The sequence below is a fragment of the Thermobia domestica genome, chromosome 3 (genome assembly GCF_964235325.1).
Source record: "Thermobia domestica chromosome 3, izTheDome1.hap1.1, whole genome shotgun sequence".
NCBI lineage: Eukaryota > Metazoa > Arthropoda > Insecta > Zygentoma > Lepismatidae > Thermobia > Thermobia domestica.
In genome coordinates, this window is record NC_137456.1 from 190,059,325 (window position 1) to 190,081,194 (window position 21,870).

Below are 21,870 nucleotides of genomic sequence, written 5' to 3' on the forward strand. Positions count from 1 at the left end.
TGTAAATTGTCACACTTGTAAATTATATTGTATTATATTTTATATATGTGTTTGTGGTAATAAAGCAAAACGTTTTACCTCAACTTAAGAGATCTGAAAGCATTACTATAAGGTGCAATAAACAGTACACACAGTATACATACAAACATATTTATTTCTCTAGAAAGAATAAAGCGATTATTACGAAACTTGGAGGGTTTGTTAAATATGAATCAAAGTATACTTAGGTATAATTTATATGTTAGTATATGCAAGGGGACAAGATCTCGGGGTGTAAAATAAACGAAAAGGGAAATTTTTGAGGGATTTTCCCGAAAATCCCTCTGTTACGGGAAAATCGTACGTGATGGAGAAAAACCGAGTGCATATTCGAATTCAGCGCAAAAAGTTCCTTTAAGAACAGGTATTTCCTTTTATGTAACAAAACCTTTGCTAACTAGTGTAATTGTCGTGTGTCGCAAGGAAACAAGCACACAGATCCACTTACAGTAACAGAGCTTTTCCATTTACATATTGTTTCAATTTTTACAGTTCTTTCAAATATTACCAATTCATCTTTGTGTGTATCTTGAACTAGATCGTTCAAGGGTGGGGGCTGTTTAGTCCTAACTTGTTTATTTAAATTGTTTAGTTTTGTTTAAAGATGTTTGTTCAATGTAACTTGTTAGCTGTAGAAGAAGAAGAAGAAGAAGAAAGGGTAGTTGCTTGTTGAAACTGTGTATAGCAGCAGTGTGTGAGTGAGCGCGTAGCCTATAGCTGCAACATCGTAGTGTTCATTGTGCATTTTAACTCGGGAATTGTAAGAAATATTAACAATATTATTAAATCGAACTATTACAGAACGAACCAGCGTTTGTGTGATAGAGTCCATCACATACAAATCCAGGCCTTAATAATTATCATATTTCTGATGATAAAGGAGGGAACTAATGATTTTTTTTTTTTTTTAAGCAGGATGTAAGTTGAAGTTACACGTTAGTTTTTGTTCCTATTGCTTCTAATGTTACATTTCAATGAAAGCCTCCTGATATGGAGTTGAAACCTCTCTTTAATGGTTTGTGAAAGTGTTACAAGAGTTTTTCTTCTATTCCTTCAATGTCAATATTCCCACTACAATGAATATGCTTAGTAGCTGAGTTAAGGAACTGAATCCGAATATTTTAAATTTCCAATGGAAAAGTTGATATTATAGTATAATATTTAAATATACAGAATAAAGAAAGGAGGGAATGAAAATGAAGGGAAGTGACATTTGCAAATATACTTTGGATTTTAGAATAGATAATAAACTCTTGGATCTACAACTACAATGCAGTGAATAGAACTTGCTAATCCTTTTATTATCTATCTGTATATTATACATACATACATACGATGAGTTCACAATACCACAAAAAGTTCATTTATCGTACATACCCATATTTACCAAGACACCAACAAGAGAAATTACTAATAGATGCACTACAAGAAATTATAAAACGCAGAAATCAATATCTTCTCCAGTACTATTTCACTTATGTAAGCCTCCTACATTTAATATTTTATGTATGTCCTCAATACACTTGATATTTTGATATAAAGATCCAAAAAGGATCGTTTAAGAACCATTTAAACCTTGGTATTTCAGTTCGTAATCACCTGGTCCTGCTACTGGATTTAAGCCGTGCATTTTCATCTGTACAGCCACATCGAAAAGGTAGTCGTAACATTCACACCTGAAATAACAAACAATTGATAAGAACATTAGTGAGTATTGATCCTACAATTACAAATATATTCAGCGTCCACTATATATACAACATGGTAACTGTGGATGGAAAGACAGAATATAAAACAAGAAAACTAATTAGTTATACTATGGTTAAATCAAGCAGAACTCTTGACAACATAGGGACGATATCACTAGCCTACAAAATTAGGAAGAATTCATTTATTGATAATATTTATAATAATTAATTAATATTAATAATTAATCAATCAATCTCAATTTAATGCGATCAGTTGCGAGACTGTCCGTCCCTGTCATTATATGGCCAGTAGCCGACATGTTGTACATTAAATATTTAAAATAAAACTTCTAAAAAGTGTATAAGTTCTACAAAATAGATAAGAATTAACGAATCTTCAAAATTTATAACAAGGGATTAGAAAAGGGTAAAATAATAAAAAAACATAAAAATATTCATAAGAAGTAAAAATTAGCAACAATATTGACATAGCATGAAAAATCTGAAAACAGAGACCTCTCTTGTCAGAGAGCGTTCACTATTTCAAGCAGCCGCGTAACATTTCGAATATAGGAGGGGGCAAGTTTTTTTGTTGCGCCCCTCTGTCAACAGCGCCCCCCCATCACAGCGCGTAATTTCCACTAATCTTTACAGTATTGCTGTTATGTATTTTTTTCGTGAGTGTGGAAAAATAATTGTAATTTTACGAAAACAACTACACATTTGAAAAAATTAAAATATTAGACTTACTTGAAGTAAAGACAGTTTCTTCACCCACCCAATGTATTCATTCAACACAAGAGTCGTACATTAGTAAAACTAGTAGACCTCATTTGATTTGCGTCGGGATACATATGAAGTACAGTTTACTATTAATTAATCACTACATAGTACGACATGATTGCTCCGTATACGTTCGGCACTAATGGCACATTCTCACTCTTCAGAACTCAGAGGCTGAAGACATATCACAACGACAATTTTTTTTTTTTTCTAAAGTGATCAACAGATTCTCACAATACACCTACAGGCACACTTTTCTTAATTTACTTTCACATCACATTAATCTTCAAATGTTTCAGTACATAGATTGAACTGCATTTTGTATTGATATACCGGACTAAAGACGCAAAATAGCCGGATTTCTTAGATGTGCTTTATTTTCATTTACAAAAAAAACGGCTTTAGGAAAGAAAACGGAAATTTTCGCTCTTTTGACACAACTAGGATCTCGTAAGTCCCACGTTGGTTGCCTAACCATGATATCAAGTTCTTGAAATGTATATATCTTGAAATGTGTTGTTCGGGCTCCTTAAAGTCAAACTGGCAGACAAGAAAAAAGTATCACCGCCGTTCCAGAAACACTATTGTTTCAGATACTCTTCAATACCTAATATTAGAACCGATAGGCTTCATAATTTTGTTCATATTTCAGAAGAAAATATTTCACTAATAGCAGCAGCATAATATGATTTAGTTTAAGGAACTGGAGCAACAAAGCTTAGTGCGGTGGGTAAGAGCCACCGCACTAAGCTTTGTTGCTCCAGTTAACTTTTCACTAGAACTTTTTTAGTCGTTAAACATTATTCTAAGAACTGTACAAACAATTCGTTCGAACTAGAAAACCCTATACATTAACCCTTTTAAGATTTCCACTTTTTTAGGTAAATTTTAGACTTTCAGTCAAGCAGCTATTGCGTCGAGACTATTTATCGTAGAATCATGGTTCATATCCCGTTTTATTCGGAATGAAACAGTTTTTTCCTAATTGGTAAATTTCCCTAATATGTACCTAAGGCAATAAAATTCCTGTCCAAATTGAGAAAACAGGACATTTTTTTAAAAAAAAGTCCCCATTTCCTGCGAATTCCTTCCCTTCGGTACACAACATGGGCATGCAAATGTTACAAAAAAACTTTGCTTCATTCCAAACAAAACGAGGTATGAACCATGATACTGGGGTAAATAGTCTTGGTGCTAAAAATTTTTCCTAATATCTATTATTGTTATTCAACAAACTCTAGTGTCAATACTCTTTATCGTAGGATCATAGTTCGTAACTCTTTGTATTTGTAATAAAGGAATGTTTCCAACTGTACCACTCAAATTTCCCCATTATGTACCAGAAGTGAAAAAAAAGCCTGCTCAAATTGGGAAAAAGAGATTTTTGTCAGGAAAAAAATAACCTTTTTGAGAATTTCTTCCCCCAGATACATGCTAGCGTCACGGCAGTGGTACAGTTCAAAACGTTACTTCATTACAAACAAAATGAGGTACGAACCATGATCCTGAAATGAACACTCTTGACGCTAGAGCTTATTGAATAACAATACATTAGTAACTATTACTCAAAAATGGGGAGGAAAATTTAGTAAATCTGTATAAAGAAAAGCGGGAAATTCAAATTTTCAAAAATTAACTTTCTCGGAATCTTATCTCCTCAAGTACATGACAGCGCAACGGTGGTGGTACCGTTGGAAACGTTGCATCATTACGAACAAAATGAGGTGCAGACTATGATCCTACGACAAATAGGGATGACCTGTTGCTACTTTACTAAACACGTTGACTTAAACTGTGTAATAGGGGAAAAATTATTTTTTGAAAAATCACTATTTACCCTACGATCATGGTTTGTACCTTGTTTTGTTTGGAATGGTGGTAGGTTTTAAACGTTACCACTCACATGTCCCTGAGGGAAGGAATTCCCAAAACAAAAACAAAAAGAAAAGAAAAAAACCTTTTTTTCACATTGGGCGGAATATTCCCGCTTCTGATACACAATAGGGAATTTTGAGTGGTACAGTTTGAAACATTTTTTTTTATTACGAACACAACTAGGTATGGACCATGATCCTAGGATTAATAGCGGTGTTAGTTTTTTCTTTCTTTTTTTTTTTTTTACAAAAAAGAGCTCTAAAATTTATCCTTTCTTTCTTCCTTCATCCATGTTTGTGACGTCACTGCCCCCAGGCATCGCAATCGTGACTGTAAAATGCCCATGAAACACATTCTTTGATGCTTCCCCGCTTGAATGAATGCAAAAAAAAAAAAAAAACAAAAAAAAACACCACGGTGTGGAAAGCTTTACTAGTGATTTATAACGCAAATTCCGAAGGTCGAGGACATAGTTCAGATCTGTACCAAAAGTCCCCAAAGGGTTAATATATTTGCCCTTTTTCTTATGAGTGATCGATTAGTCTTGATTGTTGAACTTCTCATATTTATTTTTCTTCAGAATGCAGTAATTAAATCTCTTTTTCTTCTTATAATAGGGAACAAAGGTGGAAAGTACTTTCTTCATTAAAGTTGAAATATTAAAAAATAAAATAAAATAAAATAAAATTTGACAGGCATAAAAGCGGTGGAAAAAACTTTTTTAAAAGCCGCTTTTTGAGCCCTTGCGTACGTAACATCTAACTTTTAATGCATTTAACAGAAACGGAATAATATAGTTTCAATTTGATTAAATGTTCAATGTAATAATAATAATAATAATAATAATAATAATAACGAGCCACTGTGATCCTATAGCTCATTTTGACACAAAAACTGCACACTTCAAAGAGCAGAATTCACACTTTTCCGAAGATAGTTGAACTGTAGGAGCTATTTGAGAATTCTCTACACAGTTCCTTCACGTCCAGTGAGTCAAGCCTGTCTGGGTATGCATTAAGAACTGCAAAATGGTTCAGTCTTGCCTGGGTCATTGTGGACCTCAGATAAGTTTGAGACGCCGCAACATTGAGAAACTTCTCTCGGCAGTTGCAGATGTCGCCGGGATGACAAACAGGAGACGAAGGACTTTCAACACTTCAGGAAACAACTCTCTTGTTTCTTTACAGAGTTTCTTGAAGTTCTCAAGCAGGTCTCTCAGATTTTTTGAAGTGGGAATTTGTGGTGAGTAACTGTTGCATCTGTAGTTGTAGTCGGTCCGAATTGACATGGTATTCTTTTAAAATGTCACTAATGTCGTAAGAAAAGTTACCTTCCAGAATTACATCCTCTATTGCACGATACTTCTTCAGTTCAGGCTGATGGAATCGACTAAATTTTGCAAACGATATTGTCCAAATATTCATAATAGGTTGCGCGTAATTTCTCTACTGCGGTGTTGAATTGGTAAATTTTCGCGGATGTCTGCGAGTGTTCTAGTCTTTTCGGGGTCTGTTTCCTGCGCGGTAGCTGAGGAGATCCTTGTTTGTTCTATCGAAGGCCCTCCTATACAATCAGGGGCGATAAAAGGAATAATTAATACATCTACAGCGCCCTTGGTGCAATATTACATCCTTTTTTTGTTCTATCGAAGGTGCCCTTATACAATCAGGGGTGACAAAAGAAATAATTAATACATCTACAGCGCCCTTGGTGCAATATTACATTCTTTTTTGTTCTATCAAAGGCGCCTCTATACAATCAGGGGCGACAAAAAGAATAATTAATATATCTACAGCGCCCTTGGTGCAATATTACACCCATTTTTGTTCTATCGAAGGCGCCCCTATACAATCAGGGGCGAAAAAATGAATAATTACTATGTCTACAGCGCCCTTGGTGCAATATTACATCTTTGTTTGTTCTATCGAAGGCGCCCCTATACAATCAGGGGCGACGAAAGGAGTAATTAATATATTTACAATCCTCCATCATTGTAACATTATTTCCTTTTTTATTCTATCGAAGCATTATGTCGCCCGTAGTAATGAGGGGCGATAAAGGATTAAAGAAATGTTTATATAGCTGCTTGATTGTCATATAGGTAATTTTTATTTCTTTATTTTATTGTATCAAATGTGTCCTAGACAATCAACACAAAAGGAACAGAAAAAGTGTCAATAAGTTATAATAATACAAAGCACTGCACTCTATATTTTGTCGAAGATTTGGCAGTGCATACAAAACACTGCTTTTGTACATAAGCTTTACAGTCTTCAATCGGCTTTAAAAAAAGGCAAAGTAATCATTAGGCGCCTTCGGCTCCCCCAATAACTACTACCAGAACTTTGGGGGGGGGGGCAATGTCCCCTTGCCCCTCCGCCTTGTTACGCCACTGATTTCAAGTGCACAAATAAAAAGAAAAATGTAGTAACGAAAGCTAAGGTAACCCTCAAAAGAGTGACGATTATTTCCAGCCACGAAGTAAACAACGATGATAGACTTCTATTGCTGTAGCTCTTGCCATCTCTCAAGAATATCTTGTACTAAGGGGTGTTTAGTAAAGACATTCTGCAGGGTTATAATAATGCTTCGTCCGTCAATGCAGATACAAACAAAATGCAGCAAAAGCTGAAGCGCCTATTCGAGGTCTTAGCTAAAGCGCCTATTAACAGGTCTTAGTTCAGAGTGAGTATAAAGCACAGGCCGTAGGGACTGAATTCGAACTGTCTTTGTCTGTGACGATATCACAAGCAACTCAATTCTCACTTTCTTAAGCGTCCGCATAAAAAACACTGACATTGAGGTAATGTTCTACCATCGTTCGAAAGCTTCATTTAATTCCTTAATACCTGCGTTCTCTTTAGCGTGTAATGACAATTGAATCTCAAGTCTTTGTGGAATCATCAGCAAAAATAGAACAGTAGAAACATAAAGCAAACCAAGTGATCGCCATACAAGTTCCTCTCTAGTGAGATTCATAAAACGAAAATATACTTCTGGTTACAAAAAGGTAGATAGCCTTCCAGACACTAACTCCCAAACAGACCCTAAAATCATACGAATTCCTTAGGTCTAAGCCGTTTTCCCTGCACTCTTGGTACAGACAAGGTGGGAAATTCAACAATATTATTTTATGAATACCGTAATGTGGTTGACTATGCGCTATACGATCGAAATGATCCTTATCATCTGTACTATACAGAAGAATATTGTAATTTTAAATTACAAATTCCATACATATGACCCTATTAAAAATCTAAAACGATTATAAAACGGAGAGCGATAAAAGTACGGGCAAATCATAACTACAAACAGAAAATGATGACTAACCGTTTGTTTTAAGTGTTATGTTAATCGCTTCAACGCTGATTCGAGTGTCCTCACATGCCCTTGTCTGGTGACCTTCCTTTGAGCCAAAATCTCAAGCAGAAATTTATTAAAAGTCTACTGGAATCGGCATGTTGAAAACAATAATATTAATCTCTTTCCAGCCTTAGAAAACAGTGGATGTAAACAAATCCACCTGCTACCAGTGAAACGATGACCAGTGATTGGTTGTTGGTCTCCCTGCACTAATATCCTACCGCAATATAATCCCTACTAAAATAATAATTTCAAATGAAAATATCCGAATTTATCCTGTATTTTGTAATAATAAACGCAATACATATAATATTTAACAACAGATGTAAAGTCTTTCCAGCCTTAGAACGAAGTACAGTACAACCCCTCAAATCCGAACCCCGGAAATCCGAAAACCCGGCAAATCCGAACACGTTCTCAGGAGAAAAAAAAATAACTACAGCTGGAAAATGAAAAAAAAAAAGATTTAATCACACAAATTTAGTTTTTTTAAGGTTTTAACATTTTTAGACTTAATGCTTATTCAAAATCATTAATTATATTCTTACAAGAAGACAGTTATAGATATGCGACAATCATTTTGGACATGAGTGTACACCCACCAGTCAAGGTCACTGCCCTTTCGACCACTGGGCCACCCTGTCTAACCTCAGTCATTGTTTTACCGCCAATTCAGTGACGAAATAAGTACGTAATATTATTTCCCGGGTAATCCGAACCCCCCGAAATCCGAACAGGCTTCAGCCCCAATTAGTTCGGATTTGAGGGGTTGTACTGTAGATGTAAACAAAGCGAAATTTATTACTCCGCGGCTCATACGTGCTTCGGCAGCGAGAGAGGTGAACAGCAAAATCTTCTGCTAGCTTATTGTCGTCGCATAATTTCCAAAGTGTAAGGCTCTGTTGGTTGGTATATAATTAATGCACTGACACTGACTACTTTTATGTTGGAAATACATATTTTCTTAAATCGTTATATAAACGAGATTGCCTCTGTTCGTGTTGTTCTTTTTTGCGTTTTATTACACGAGAGGAAGGTGGATTATTGTAACACTTTTTCGCCATGGAACTCTGCATTCTATAATTTCAAATGAGTGGGGTCGGCGCGCAAACGCATACGCATGCGCAATAAATACTATATGTCCCAGGACGGGCGAGGTTGAAATAAAGCTACCGTAATCTCTTTCCAGCCTTAGAAACAAGTGGATGTAAAGAAACCCACCTGACTACCAGTGGATCGATGACCAGTAATTGGTTGTTGGTCTCACTGCACTAATATCCTATCGCAATATAATCCCTACTAAAATAATAATTTCAAATGAAAATATCCGAATTTATCCTGTATTTTGTGATAATAAACGCAATATATATATTTAATAGCAGATGTAGCTTTATTTCAATCTCATCCGTCCTTAGACTTATAGTATTTGCTGCGCATGCGTATGCGTTCGCGCGGGAACCCCACTCATTTGAAATTGTAGAATGCAGAATTCCATGGCGAAAACGTGTTACAATAATCCACCTTCCTCTCGTGTTATAAAACGCAAAAGAGAACAACACGAACAGAAGCAATCTCGTTTATATAACGATTTAAGAAAATATGTATTTCCAACATAACAGTAGTCAGTGTCAATGCGTTAATTACAGTATATACCAACCAGGGGCGTCATTTAGGGGGGCAGGAGGGGGCAATTGCCCCCCCCCAAGAGTTTGAGAAATACATATACTTTGATCGATTGTCTACTAATATACTAGTGCAAGACGAAAAAGTCTTATGTCGGTTGCGCTCTTGCCCCCCTCAAGCGAAGTCTGAAATGACGCCCCTGATACCAACCAACAGAGCCTTACACTTTGGAAATTATGCGACGACAATAAGCTAGCAGAAGATCTTGCTGTTCACGCCTCTCGCTGCCAAAGCACGTGTGAGCCGCGGAGTAATACGTTTCGCTTTGTTTACATCTACTTTGTACTAAGGCCGGAAAGACTTTACAAAATATTTTGCCCTCTCACGCTGTATATTCACCGTCAAGGAAAGCTTGAACAATATCATTCAATATTTCAAATTCAAACGTTCAAAGGAATATTGTTCAAGACACTTGAACAAGAGTCTCGAATGAACTTGGAAATACTTTTACACGATCATAGAAGTATTCTGTTTACATACTTCTTGATAGGTGGCTGTCCAAAACAAATAACCGAAACTATAAAAACAGGTGAAAGCAAAACGGTGTACTGATTTAGTTCAGAATTGCGTATGAATAGCTATATCAATAGCGTTTTTTTCTTAACTTTCTGCTGCATCTAAATTTAATACGCACCTTTTACAAAACATGTCAGTTGATTTTGTAGCTACGCCATCAAATTTTCACTAAATATTTTGATCCTTCTAACATCAAATATAGTTTAGGTTATATATAGTATATATAGTTAGGTCAAATATAGTAACATCAAATATAGTACTATGCTGCTTAAGTATTAAACCGTTCTCTGTATTGTTCTTTTTTTTTTAATATTCTTCATATGGCGTAGAGAGAACAGAATTACAATGAGTGCCTTTCGGTGTTATTTATGCTATGGATCGAAAATTGTTTAAAGAAACGAAAAATACAGGAAAATAAGCGAAGCAATGACAATATATTTGTTTCCCCTAGCTATCCCCCATATCTGCATCAGATTTTCTTCACAAACCTAGCCGATATCCGGTTTTCGTTAAGAGTCCCCGTCATAACAGTGGTAATTTTACGGTTAAAATGAGTGAGTACATACGAAGAGTATTGTCTTGCACATTAATTTCCACTGTCAGAGCGTTTCAGCACAATGTAGGAAACTAGTATCTTATGTTTGCAAGTTTAACCCTTTCGGACCCAGGTGGCCAAAGTTGCACACACGGGTGTGTCACTTTTTTAATCCGCTCCTTTTGGCCAAATATAGCTGGGCCATAGTTTATCATATTAGTTTCCTTTTCTTCTAGATGTCGTATTTCCTTCTCAAAGTTCAGCCCAAAGTCAAAACTTCGAGAATTTTCGAATTTTCTTTCTTTCCTGTAGCTTCCTTCGTTGTAGAAAGATCTCCTTAAGACTTGTCAGGTTGATACTTCGGATGGATACGTAATTGTTGACATCAATTTGACCGGTCCGCTATAACGATATCGTTATATACTATTTGTGCAACCCTCGTATAAATGGGAAAATTTCCTGGAATCAACGTTTAGTCAGTCGTAATTCGAAGAAGAGCAGAACTATGGAATTTCCTTCCTAAGAAGTACCTCTTCTCGAGACGGCCACAACGCCTCTTGCATCACCCAATTTGGCTTGGAATTTGTGAGTGTAACTCCCTCGCCCACCTACGTACAATCCAAAGTGTGTTGTGTGGATCTATATTTTTAATGGATTTTATTAATTATTAATTAACACTATTTAATACATTTTATGTGTAATTGTGATAATGATTTCACTAACAGGGCTAAAATCCATTTATTATTACCTATAAAAGGTGTATCCTCCTAAAACCTGAGTGCTCTAGTGGAAATATTTTTCGTTCAAAAGCGTATCCATCCGCATCTGTTTGTCTTCAAGAGATAAGTGCTTCCGTCTGGCGGGCAGTGAGAATCATGATTTGAAGAACTACAGTCATATATTCAGTTATATCTCACTCAGTAAAATTACTATTAGTTTTCTTATATGAGAGTGTCAAAATGTAAGTACTACAAAATAGCCTAGGATTTTTATCTTCTCAACATAATAGAAAGAAGAAAAACCTGTTACTGTTCCAGTTTAAAGAAAAATACTATGTTCAAATGAAAGTTTTCTTCGCCAACCTCTCACGAGAGTTCTTCAGTTATTAACATAAAGCAATGGAACGAAGTAAATCATCGATTATACACCGACTATTACATACAGCAATGGAATAGAGTGCAGTTATCTTCTTGAACAGTGCATAATATTCGTGAAACAAATCTGTGACTTTTTTTTTCGCCTTACCGTTTACGCTATCCGAGTCGTAATAAAGAGCCAACGTAGTATACTCCAAAATATGTTTTTTCTAATAATGTGCATTAGAGTGAATGTAAGGGATAATGTGAAAATCGACAGTACATTCAATAAATGCGTTAACATTGAATGCTATATTAATCGTTATCCTATATTATACAGCGATAAGAGTGCCTAGTGTGTTTTACAGGTAACGTGTTTACATACTATGTGCGCATGCCTTTCTGTTATATTGTTTTGATTTCAGTGTAGTGCAGAAGGGCATCATGGCTAAGTTCCTACATTTAATGCTTACGTTAACTTGACGTGAGCCTTATTCTTTCTTTTCCGAGGTTATGTGAGACTAAGAAAACCGGGAACTCATGGTTGTATGAGACAGGCTTGTAACAAAGGGGAGCTCAGATTAACTTTATTATACGCATTCCGAATCCTGCCAATAGGGTGGGCAACTAAGGTTAAGAGATATCCAATGCTACTAGTGACTAAATTGTGGAAATATGAACACGATACAAATGGGATTGTACAGATGTTTGGTTCGAATTCCTGTTTGTTATATTTCGCGTATATTTTCCCGATAGTACGTTGGAACCACGTCTCTTACCCTCATTGCCTGCCTATTGAACAGGGACATACCAAATTAAACCTTAAGAAATGGTCAACTGGTTCTACTTTGTCAAAACGTGTTAGTGTTGTGCCCACTACCCTCATACCGCGCACAGTGTTGTCAACTAGGGAAATTAAAATTTCCCTAAATTTGGGCAAAAAATTCGAAATTTTCGAAATTTTTGTTTATAAATCCGTACCTACTTCTAAGCGCAAGTCAACTTACGCCAATCGAACATTGGTCCTTACTGAACAAAAGCGAGTACAGTTAGTTACAATCGGATAGTTATGAGGCGCACGAAAAATTCGTATTTAGGTTCTAACCTTTGATTTTTCTAGTTTCTCCCTACTTTTCTGTTTACCGTAATCTATTTTTTGAAATTAGAAGCTTTGTTTCGTAAATATCGCCATGATGGTTGTAGGATATATTAGTGTGCACCAATGTTTATTTTAAGATTGCTTGCGTCTGTCTGGTGGCAGTGTTGCCAGCTACGAAATTTCCCGATTTTAGGGGGAAATTTTGGAAAAATTCCTATTTTGTCTTCATTATTTCCCTCTTGTTGGATACATGCGAACAAAGTACCACTGTCTGAAATAGTGCTCTCAACGGGTCGGGTCGGGTTGAAGACCGACCCGACCCGACCCGTGACCCGACCCGATCCGACTGAACCGAACCGTGATCCGATCTGATTGACCTGACCCGATAACCCGACCCGAGCTGACCCGGTTGACCCGATCCGACAACCCGACCCGAGCTGACCCGATTGACCCGACCCGAGCTGGCCCGACTGACCCGACCCGAGTAGCCTGACCCGACAACCCGACCCGAACTGACCCGACTGACCCGACCCGATAACCCGACCCGAGTTGACCCGACCCAACCCGTTTGAGAGCAATGGTCACGACACTGGGTGAACGCCAAAATGCACTCACATTGGGAAACTAGTTTTAAAAGCATAATTTTAGAAAATAAAGCATAAAGCATAATTTAAAATATATAGCACAATTCTTGGAAAATTCTCTTTAACTGAAAGTTTAACATACCGGTACTGTGTTAATATTTTTAAAGCCAATATTTACAATGCAAAATCATTGAGAACATAACAATGCTACAATGAAAAGCTTATTTTCATTTCTGTAAACTTTTCGGTGTAATCCTTTGATGTGGAGAAAAGAAAGTAAAAGAAGAAATTTTTCCGCCAACAATGAATAGTATGCAAGAACTCCATACTATATTGTTACAGTGACGACGCCAGCTTTAAGTTCTTAGGGGGGCAAAGGAGGGGCAGATACATTTTCGGGGGGCGGCTATTTGCCATATCAAAAATGACATATTTATTACGTTGGACTTATTTTACATTACATTGTGTATTTCGTTGCTGTTTTTATGTTAGATCTATATGATTATAAATTAAACTTATTTCAAATAAAATTTGTAACTAAGAAATAAGTAACGTCTGCACATGAAATATTTTTCAATGAAACTTTTGAAGCCTAAACATAAATTGAATTACTTTCGCGTATGCTACAAGTAACACATTTGTCTATATGCTACGTATCTCTCTCTCTCTCTCTCTCTCTCTTTAATATATATATATATATATATATACTAGCAGCGTTCACCCCGCTTCGCTGCGGTCACCCCGGAACGCAATAAACTTTGTTACTTAGATAATTTTTACTTTTTCGCTTTCAAGTGATTTATAGCGCCTGTCAGTTATGTTAACCCGCCGAGTCACAGGGTCATGCGGGTTGCATATAAATACGTTTATTTTTATACCTATGATGAACTAATAACAAAGGATTTGTACGTATGGACACCTGAATGGTCAATTATCTCAAGACACTGGTAATTGAAAATTAAAGTGATATTATAAAAACCATCTAGGGTCCACATCCTAACAACCCCCCAAAAATGAAAGAAATCGGTTCAGCCGTATTAGCGTGATGAGCGGACAAAGGATTTTTTGTACGTATTGACACCTGATTGGTCAATTATCTCAAGACACTGGTAATTGAAAATTAAAGTGATATGATAAAAACCATCTAGGGTCCAAATCCTAACAACCCCCCAAAAATGAAAGAAATCGGTTCAGCCGTATTAGCGTGATGAGCGGACAAAGGATTTTGTGCGTTCTCTTTTATATATATATATATATATATATATATATATATATATATATATATATATAGAGAGAGAGAGAGAGAGAGAGAGAGAGAGAGAGAATTTACGAGGAGCTGCTGAAAATGTCGTAGTCCAATCCAGAAGGAGTGTAGGTACTAGGTAGAAAAATGAAACCGTAGTTTAGAAAAACATATCTCTGTATGTACAAATATAAATTTTCATATTAATAATGAAATTCTTATTGTTTCTCAGGCCTCTGAAGTGATTATGTATTGAAGGCCAAAACAGATAATTTTACGAACATTCAGATCCTTACTGTTATAACATTTTTGTTCCACCAAGGAAAGTCAGCGAAGTAAATTAATTAGGAAATCAGTGAAACACCACGGGACTCTCCTCCGTTATATATAGTGGTGAAGAAGTAAGTGGCTTAGTATAAACGTAGCAATTTCTCAACAAATTATGCTTTACATCCAGGATGATTAAAAGCAATGACTCTTCCTGGAATCATGGATGCAATTTGTGACATTATTCTTGAAAATTGCAGCATTTCAACCAGTGGTGGATATAGCCCGGGGCCGGAGGGCCTAGGCCACCCCAGTTTTTGTGTGACAAAAATAATTTAAGCTATTTATATTTATTATAGTCTGAGGTCTTCACCCCGCTTTCTCAGTTTTTACCTTCTCAGCAAAACTTGTGTCAGGGATTCTGGGCTTTTTTTTGGAACTCGTCGGTAGCATAATTCAGAATGGCTTGGGTATGCGCAAGTTCTCGGCATAATGGGTTCCCAAAATATATGTCAGGAGAATAAAAGGGTAACGGCATTAAGAGAAGTATTCTTCCAATTTGACCGTAATGCTGATCAATTTCGCTGACGAATAGTAACCATAGATGAAATATGGTTGTACCACTATGATCCTGAATCAGAACAACAGTCAATGGAGTAGTAGCACTCATTTCTCCATCGCCCCAAGAAGTTCAAGACACAGAAGTAGGTTGAGAAACTGTTTGGAACATTCTTCTGGTATAAGTATGGAGTGGTAGACTACCTCCTCAATGGTCAGATATTTAATCCAGAATCTCTACATTACTTACAAAACTGAAAGAAAAATTCAAAGTTCAACGCTGCGGAAAATGAAAAGAAAGGAATTCTGTTCATTCAGGAGAATACACCTGTCCATCAAGCCCCTGCGAACATAACTGACATTGCATAATCTAGGATTTCAATGTCTAGATCATCATTCTTATTCCGCAGATTTAGCTCCGTCTAACTATTACGTGTACTTATTTCCCAAACTTAAGTAACACTTGAAAGACGCCATTTTAGATCTGATAGGGGTAGTGCTACGAACAGTGGTGCGAGGAAATCTAGATTTTTTTAACTTTTCTGCAAAAGCTGGAGCACTGTACAAGGTAGTATATTGACTCTCGGGGGAAGAGAAGAAGAAATAAAACTTCACCAATCCACGTGCACTCCTTCTGGGTTGGGCTACGAATTTTTCAGCAGTTCCTAGTCAATATGGTAGACGCCACGTCAGTACTTTGAAACAAAATAAGTAAAGGAGCACTAGTATAAACCAATTACTAACTAAAGATCAGCACTCTGACTATACATTTTATTGGAAATCGATTTCATTCCATAATTTTATTATTATCATTTGCAGGAAGGGAAAACACAACTCTTTTTATCTCCTTCAAAAAATTAAGCCCTGGTAGTTGCAAACTAAGCTGTTATAAACACATCCTCTGAATATTGGAAGCCGAGAATAATGTTTCAGAAAAAAGAAGTTTTAAATAAAACAAAATATGAAACTGAAAACTTCAAACCTGGACAAATACAAACAAGTTACGTAACTGGTTTTACCTTTCTTTTGTTTCCAATCGAAGTTGATCCAATGAGAAGAAAACAAGTCGACCAAATCTACTATTGTTCGCTAGGCACAATTATTAAAAATCATAAGAAGGAAGTATAACTAAAATTTACCTCAAAAGGGGCTAAATTAGAAAACAGAAATATGCGTGCATACCCAGACGCTCAAAGAAGAAAGCTTGAGGATTAATCTGCCACATAGTAAATTCATGGAAAGTAGACTACAATTTGTCAATGAGATTGGTTATGATACTGATATATAATACTACATGAAGAATGTTTAAAGATTGTACGAGTCTGGGGGGCAGTCTAGGTGGCAGTCAGGGGGCAGAAGTAGCTACTAGGGGAACGCTCGCCCCCTTGCCCCCCTCTGGCGTCATCACTGTATTGTTATGTTTACTTTTTGAACTTAAGCACTTTCTGTACTTTTTGGTGGCATCTTTTACTTTCCCTTTCTGTATATATGTACCTGTAAGTCGCACACAAGTGATAGAAAAAATTTATTCGAGCAAAGCACATCTCTTTACAATGAATTAAGTAGAAAGTTCATTAAATATGAGAGAAACTAGTTGCAAAAAAATATCAATAAATAGATCAAGATATTTAGAATATTTGATGTATAATAAATATACATTATACACGATTAATGTAAAATAATCATAAAAATTAACAATAAAGCATAATTTTAAAAAAGCATAATTAAACAAGAAATAAAGCATAATGTGGGTTCCTCTAACAATTAAGTTGTATAAAGACGAGAAGACAACGAAAGCTGATTCCTTAACGAATTTCGTTGATCTTCTTTGTGTCTACAAAAACGCATTCCTAGAAACCTACCAGCTAGGTGTCATCTCTGTGATTATATCAGTTTCTAGTGCTACATGTGAAAGGTCATTCTCTTCTTTGAAAAGATTAAAGACTTGTATACGCAAGTCAATGACTCATGATAGGTTGAAAAACTTAGTGTTACTTTATATTGAGAAGAAAATTGCTAAATCGTTAGATCTTTAACAAGTTGTGGATATGTTTGCTGCTGCCCATACGAATAGAAAGATCCTCTTCAAGTAGAGGCATGAACCTATAAGTTATTTTCTTTACCTGTAAAAGTGTGTTTGCTTCCACTTAAGTCAACCAGCTACACATATTTTAAACGCCATGATTAAATAACTATTTACTTATATTAGAAATCAATTGCATTAATGAATCCTAGTTGTTTGAGGTACTAAATTCTTATATTTTCACTGTTTTCCAAAGAGTAAAATCATGAACAATAAAGATGGAAACATTCACCTTGAATACACACACACACACACACACACATATATATATATATATATATATATATATATATATATATATATATATATATATATATATATATATATATATATATATACATTGGAGATGTCCCCCTCAAAACCCTCTTGGGCCCTTCATTGCCCCCCCCCCTGAAAAAAACTCTAGCTACGCTACTGGACACCATGCACCAGAGATGAATTCTCTACCACTGAGCCACCGCGGCCCTGCTTGGGCTTGGTCGTCCATATCCAATTTCTCTTTTGGCGTTGCTTAAACAATTTCTAGTTTTGTTCTAAATCCAGACTCCATATTGGCGTAGATATTAATATTACAGCCGATTGGTAAAATCAATCTTCCACATTTAAAAATTAAAGTACACACAAGTAGAAAAATAAGCATTTATCATAAAAACACTAGCTGCAAGTGTTCAAAATAGATTTATGGTTTCTATAAAATCAATTGAAAATTGCTATTTTTAATTAGGCAGCTAGTGAAAAACAGCAGCTTTCGACTCCAGCCGAGTTTAAACTCAACCTAAACTCAGTTGACCAAAGTGAACTGACCCGACTGACCCGACCCGATAACCCGACTGACCCGACCCGACAACCCGACCCGAGTGACCCGACCCGACAACCCGACCCGAATAATCCGACCGAGCTGACCCGACTGACCCGACCCGACAACCCGACCCGAGCTGACCCGACTGACCCGACCCGAGTTGACCTGACCCGACCCGACCCGTTTGAGAGCACTAATCTGAAAGCCTCGTCCTTAGTCTACACAACGCAACATTAAAAAAATGTCTGTAGGATACTTAGGGGAGCACAGTTGAGGTTTATAATAAACCATGTTCTGTAAATGATAAGAAACTGGTGCATTTCTGAGGTAGAATGAGATTTTTGTTTTTAATTTCATGATTACTTTGTTAGACATAGCACTATCACTTTCAGGCCCAACTCGGCACTGGTTCCTGTTACTGGATCTAATACGGAGGGCAAATTCGTTAAGAAATTCTCCAAATGGCCATTTACGCCCATTTTACACACCGTATTGGTTCCGGCATATTGAATTTTAAAATTGTGACATCAAAACGTTATTAGAGACTTCACAGATATAACAAATTCAATTTTCAGCCCATTTGGAGCATTCTCAACATATTTTGTCCGTCAAATTGGATTAGCCATTCTGAACTTTTCACTTTTGACGTCATCATCGCTATCAGCGACCTCAAAAAACCACGAGTACATAAACCCATGGAAATTTCATGCTGTTTTCATATTTTGACAAGGTTGTTAGGTTTCAAACCCACTGTGCATCGTTGCCACCTTTCAGAAATCTTACTTCTCAGCTTTAACAAGATATCGAATATCTCGGTCAGTATGTGACTTATCGATCTCACATAACCACGGTACTGCTCCTCAAGCTCTACCGCCTTGCAATATAGGTTTTAAATCAGACTGCACAAGTGACCTTTTCCGAGTTATTGTATCTTTTCCAAACTCAACTTTTCTCTTCTGTTGATGGCAAGACTGTTCAATGGACTCTTCTAGACTTGGAGTCAGCGTAAATAGTTCTTGTCAACATTTAATTTAAGGTGTACAAAACGTTAGTACCTCATTCTCTGTGTGCACCACAGCGTTTGCATGCAACACATATTTCACGTTATTTCTCGAAAAGTTTGCATCATTAGTCTGAGTTTACCATCTCTCTTGCCTTCATTTTTATGTTGCTTCCAACAATGATATCCAGTTTAGGTAATTCGATTTACAAAAACACAACTCCCTCTTGAGTTGCCAACCTGTTCATCCGGTGTTGTTCGTCAATACCTGGGCAGATGTCGTCCTTCCTGTAGTTGCTTCGTGTAGACTTATGTTTCCCTGTCTCTTTTAGTTTCTCCGTTGTCACGGTTAGACTTTCTAAATTATATTATTATGTGGAAACGGCATTTCATGACTTTGTCGTCAAATCGGCACTGGTTAATGTTCTCCTAGGGAGCTGCTATTTCACTAATGCGTGTTTACGGTCATATAGAATACATTTAGTGGATCTGAGTATCGCAACACGAAATTACCCTAAATAAGGGACACCCTAATATATATATATATATATATATATATATATATATATATATATATATATAGATATAGATATAGATATAGATAGATAGATAGATAGACACAGTGTCGGATCCAGGATATGATCAAGGGAGGGGCTAAACCATAGTTTGCCGCTTTTAGTCCAGGCTCCAGCCATAAGACACGTAGGAACGGCGTGTATGACGGCTGTTCTCTTCTAATTTGAAGTTTATGCTTAAAAACTAACCGTGGGTAGACATTTTGATAACCGGCGGTTTGGTAGCAGCGTTGCCATCTCTTATCTAGCATTTTCCTCCTTGTCGGATATTACAGAATGAAATTTCCTTTCTATGTTTATAAATACTCTCTTCTAATCTGGAATTCGCGCTTTGAAACCAATAGAAATAGCCATGGATAAACATTTTGAAAAAGCAGTTCGTTTGCAGTGTTGCCATCTCTCATATCATGTTTTTTACTCATCAGATGCTGCCAGGAATATGTTCCTTGTTTCGTACCTTACTGTTCTCTTCTGATCTAAAGTTTATGCCTCAAAACTAATGAAAAAAACGTGAGTTAACATTGGCGGAACAAATGGTTTGTTTGCAGGGTTGCATTTTCTCCTTGTCGGGTGTTGCACGAAAATTTTTCATCATTTTGTGTATTGCTACCGTTAAGTAGCGTAATTTCTTTGTGAACTATTATTCTGTTGAGAAACGCCTTTCTAACATGTTCTTAGTAGGTTGAGGTGTTGAAAAGTATATGCTGTACTAGGAAAAATTATTACAAAGATGAAAATAATTATTTATGCTTATTTAAATCTTTCTTTTATTGTGTGTCCACAATATGATTTGAATTCTACAGTAGGTAAATTTGGCACTTTGTAACATTTTACACGTTATTGAGAACTGGAAAATAGCTGTAACAATTCTGACATTTACATGACATTTTAATTAATTAAGAAATCAAGCTAATAATAATAATAATACTGACCAATATAATAGTAATCTCTACGCTATATTAAATTTATAACACAAATGAAATTGTAGAGACTTAAAATGTATTCTTTTAATTTTTTATGCTTGACGTGAGAAAATTCAGAAAACAAAATAGTGGTGTGTGACAATTGTAGTGACTCTTACAGAACCTCCCCAAAGAAATAATATAAATGTAACACCTAATAATCTGTTCCAGATAGAAAATAATAATAAAATCACGAAGAAAGGGTAATATTACAGTTTTTGATTCTTGTGTGTATCACTTACATCAGCTTAGAAGACTTACACGTATTACTGTATATTTAGTGTTGCCACGAGACGAGACATTTCTCGTGTCTCGTCTCGTCTCGTAAACGAGACGAGACAGAACCTTTTAGACGAGACAGACTACTTGTCCCGTCTCTTGAAATGTCTCGTCTCGTCTCGTGTCTCGAAAATGAAAAACGCTGGCGGAAATGGCCAAGATTGAAACTACCAATAGTCATATAGATTGCAAAAGGAGATGACATGTTTGTGTGAAAACATGTTGAAAGCCTTCATAGAAAAGTGTCCTCTGTCTATTGAATGAAACAATCGTGATACATGAGCTTCCAGGAATATCATCCTTAACGTCTTGTCCCCAATTCCCCTTGCTGTAAACTGAGGAATTCTCATTTTTTTCATTTCTGGCTGGAATGATGACAAACAATATCAAAGACAGGGAAGATTTTTACAAGGTCAAGAAACCGAACTACCACGACCATCTATTCAATTTAAAAACTGGGTAAGGTCTACACTCATTACAGGCTGTAGTTGAAAGTTCTGGCTGAGGAAGAGAACAGAACACACTACACTTGTCTTTATTCTCTGGTGGCGGTATTCTTTTTGCTATATGAACCAAAAACGGCAATTGAAGTATGTCATCTTGCAACTAAAATTTTGTCTTCTCTCTCTCTCTCTCTCTCTCTCTCTCTCTCTCACACACACACACACACACACACACATACATACATACACATAAAAACACACTTTTACCATTTTACCAATCACTCGCTTGTAAAATTCACCTCTTTGTTTGGAAGGCGGTCGAAGGACAAAAAAAAGCAAAGATATTATCGACGAACCCTTCAAATTGTTTGCTTTCAGCAAATTTATGATACTAACAATAACACTTTAAGTGAAGAGGTT

The 21,870-nt window shown here is 36.3% G+C and overlaps 1 protein-coding gene across 1 annotated transcript in view; it reads right to left on the reverse strand.

Moving 5' to 3' along the window:
• Nucleotides 1-1,319: 1,319 nt before the first annotated feature.
• LOC145680909 (putative methylthioribulose-1-phosphate dehydratase) overlaps nt 1,320-21,870 on the reverse strand; it is a 615,106-nt gene continuing 594,555 nt past the window's right edge. The window contains exon 6 of the mRNA XM_081752071.1: nt 1,320-1,715. Coding sequence (XP_081608197.1) covers nt 1,598-1,715 — 118 coding nt within the window. The 3' untranslated portion in view covers nt 1,320-1,597. The remainder of the gene's footprint in view (nt 1,716-21,870) is intronic.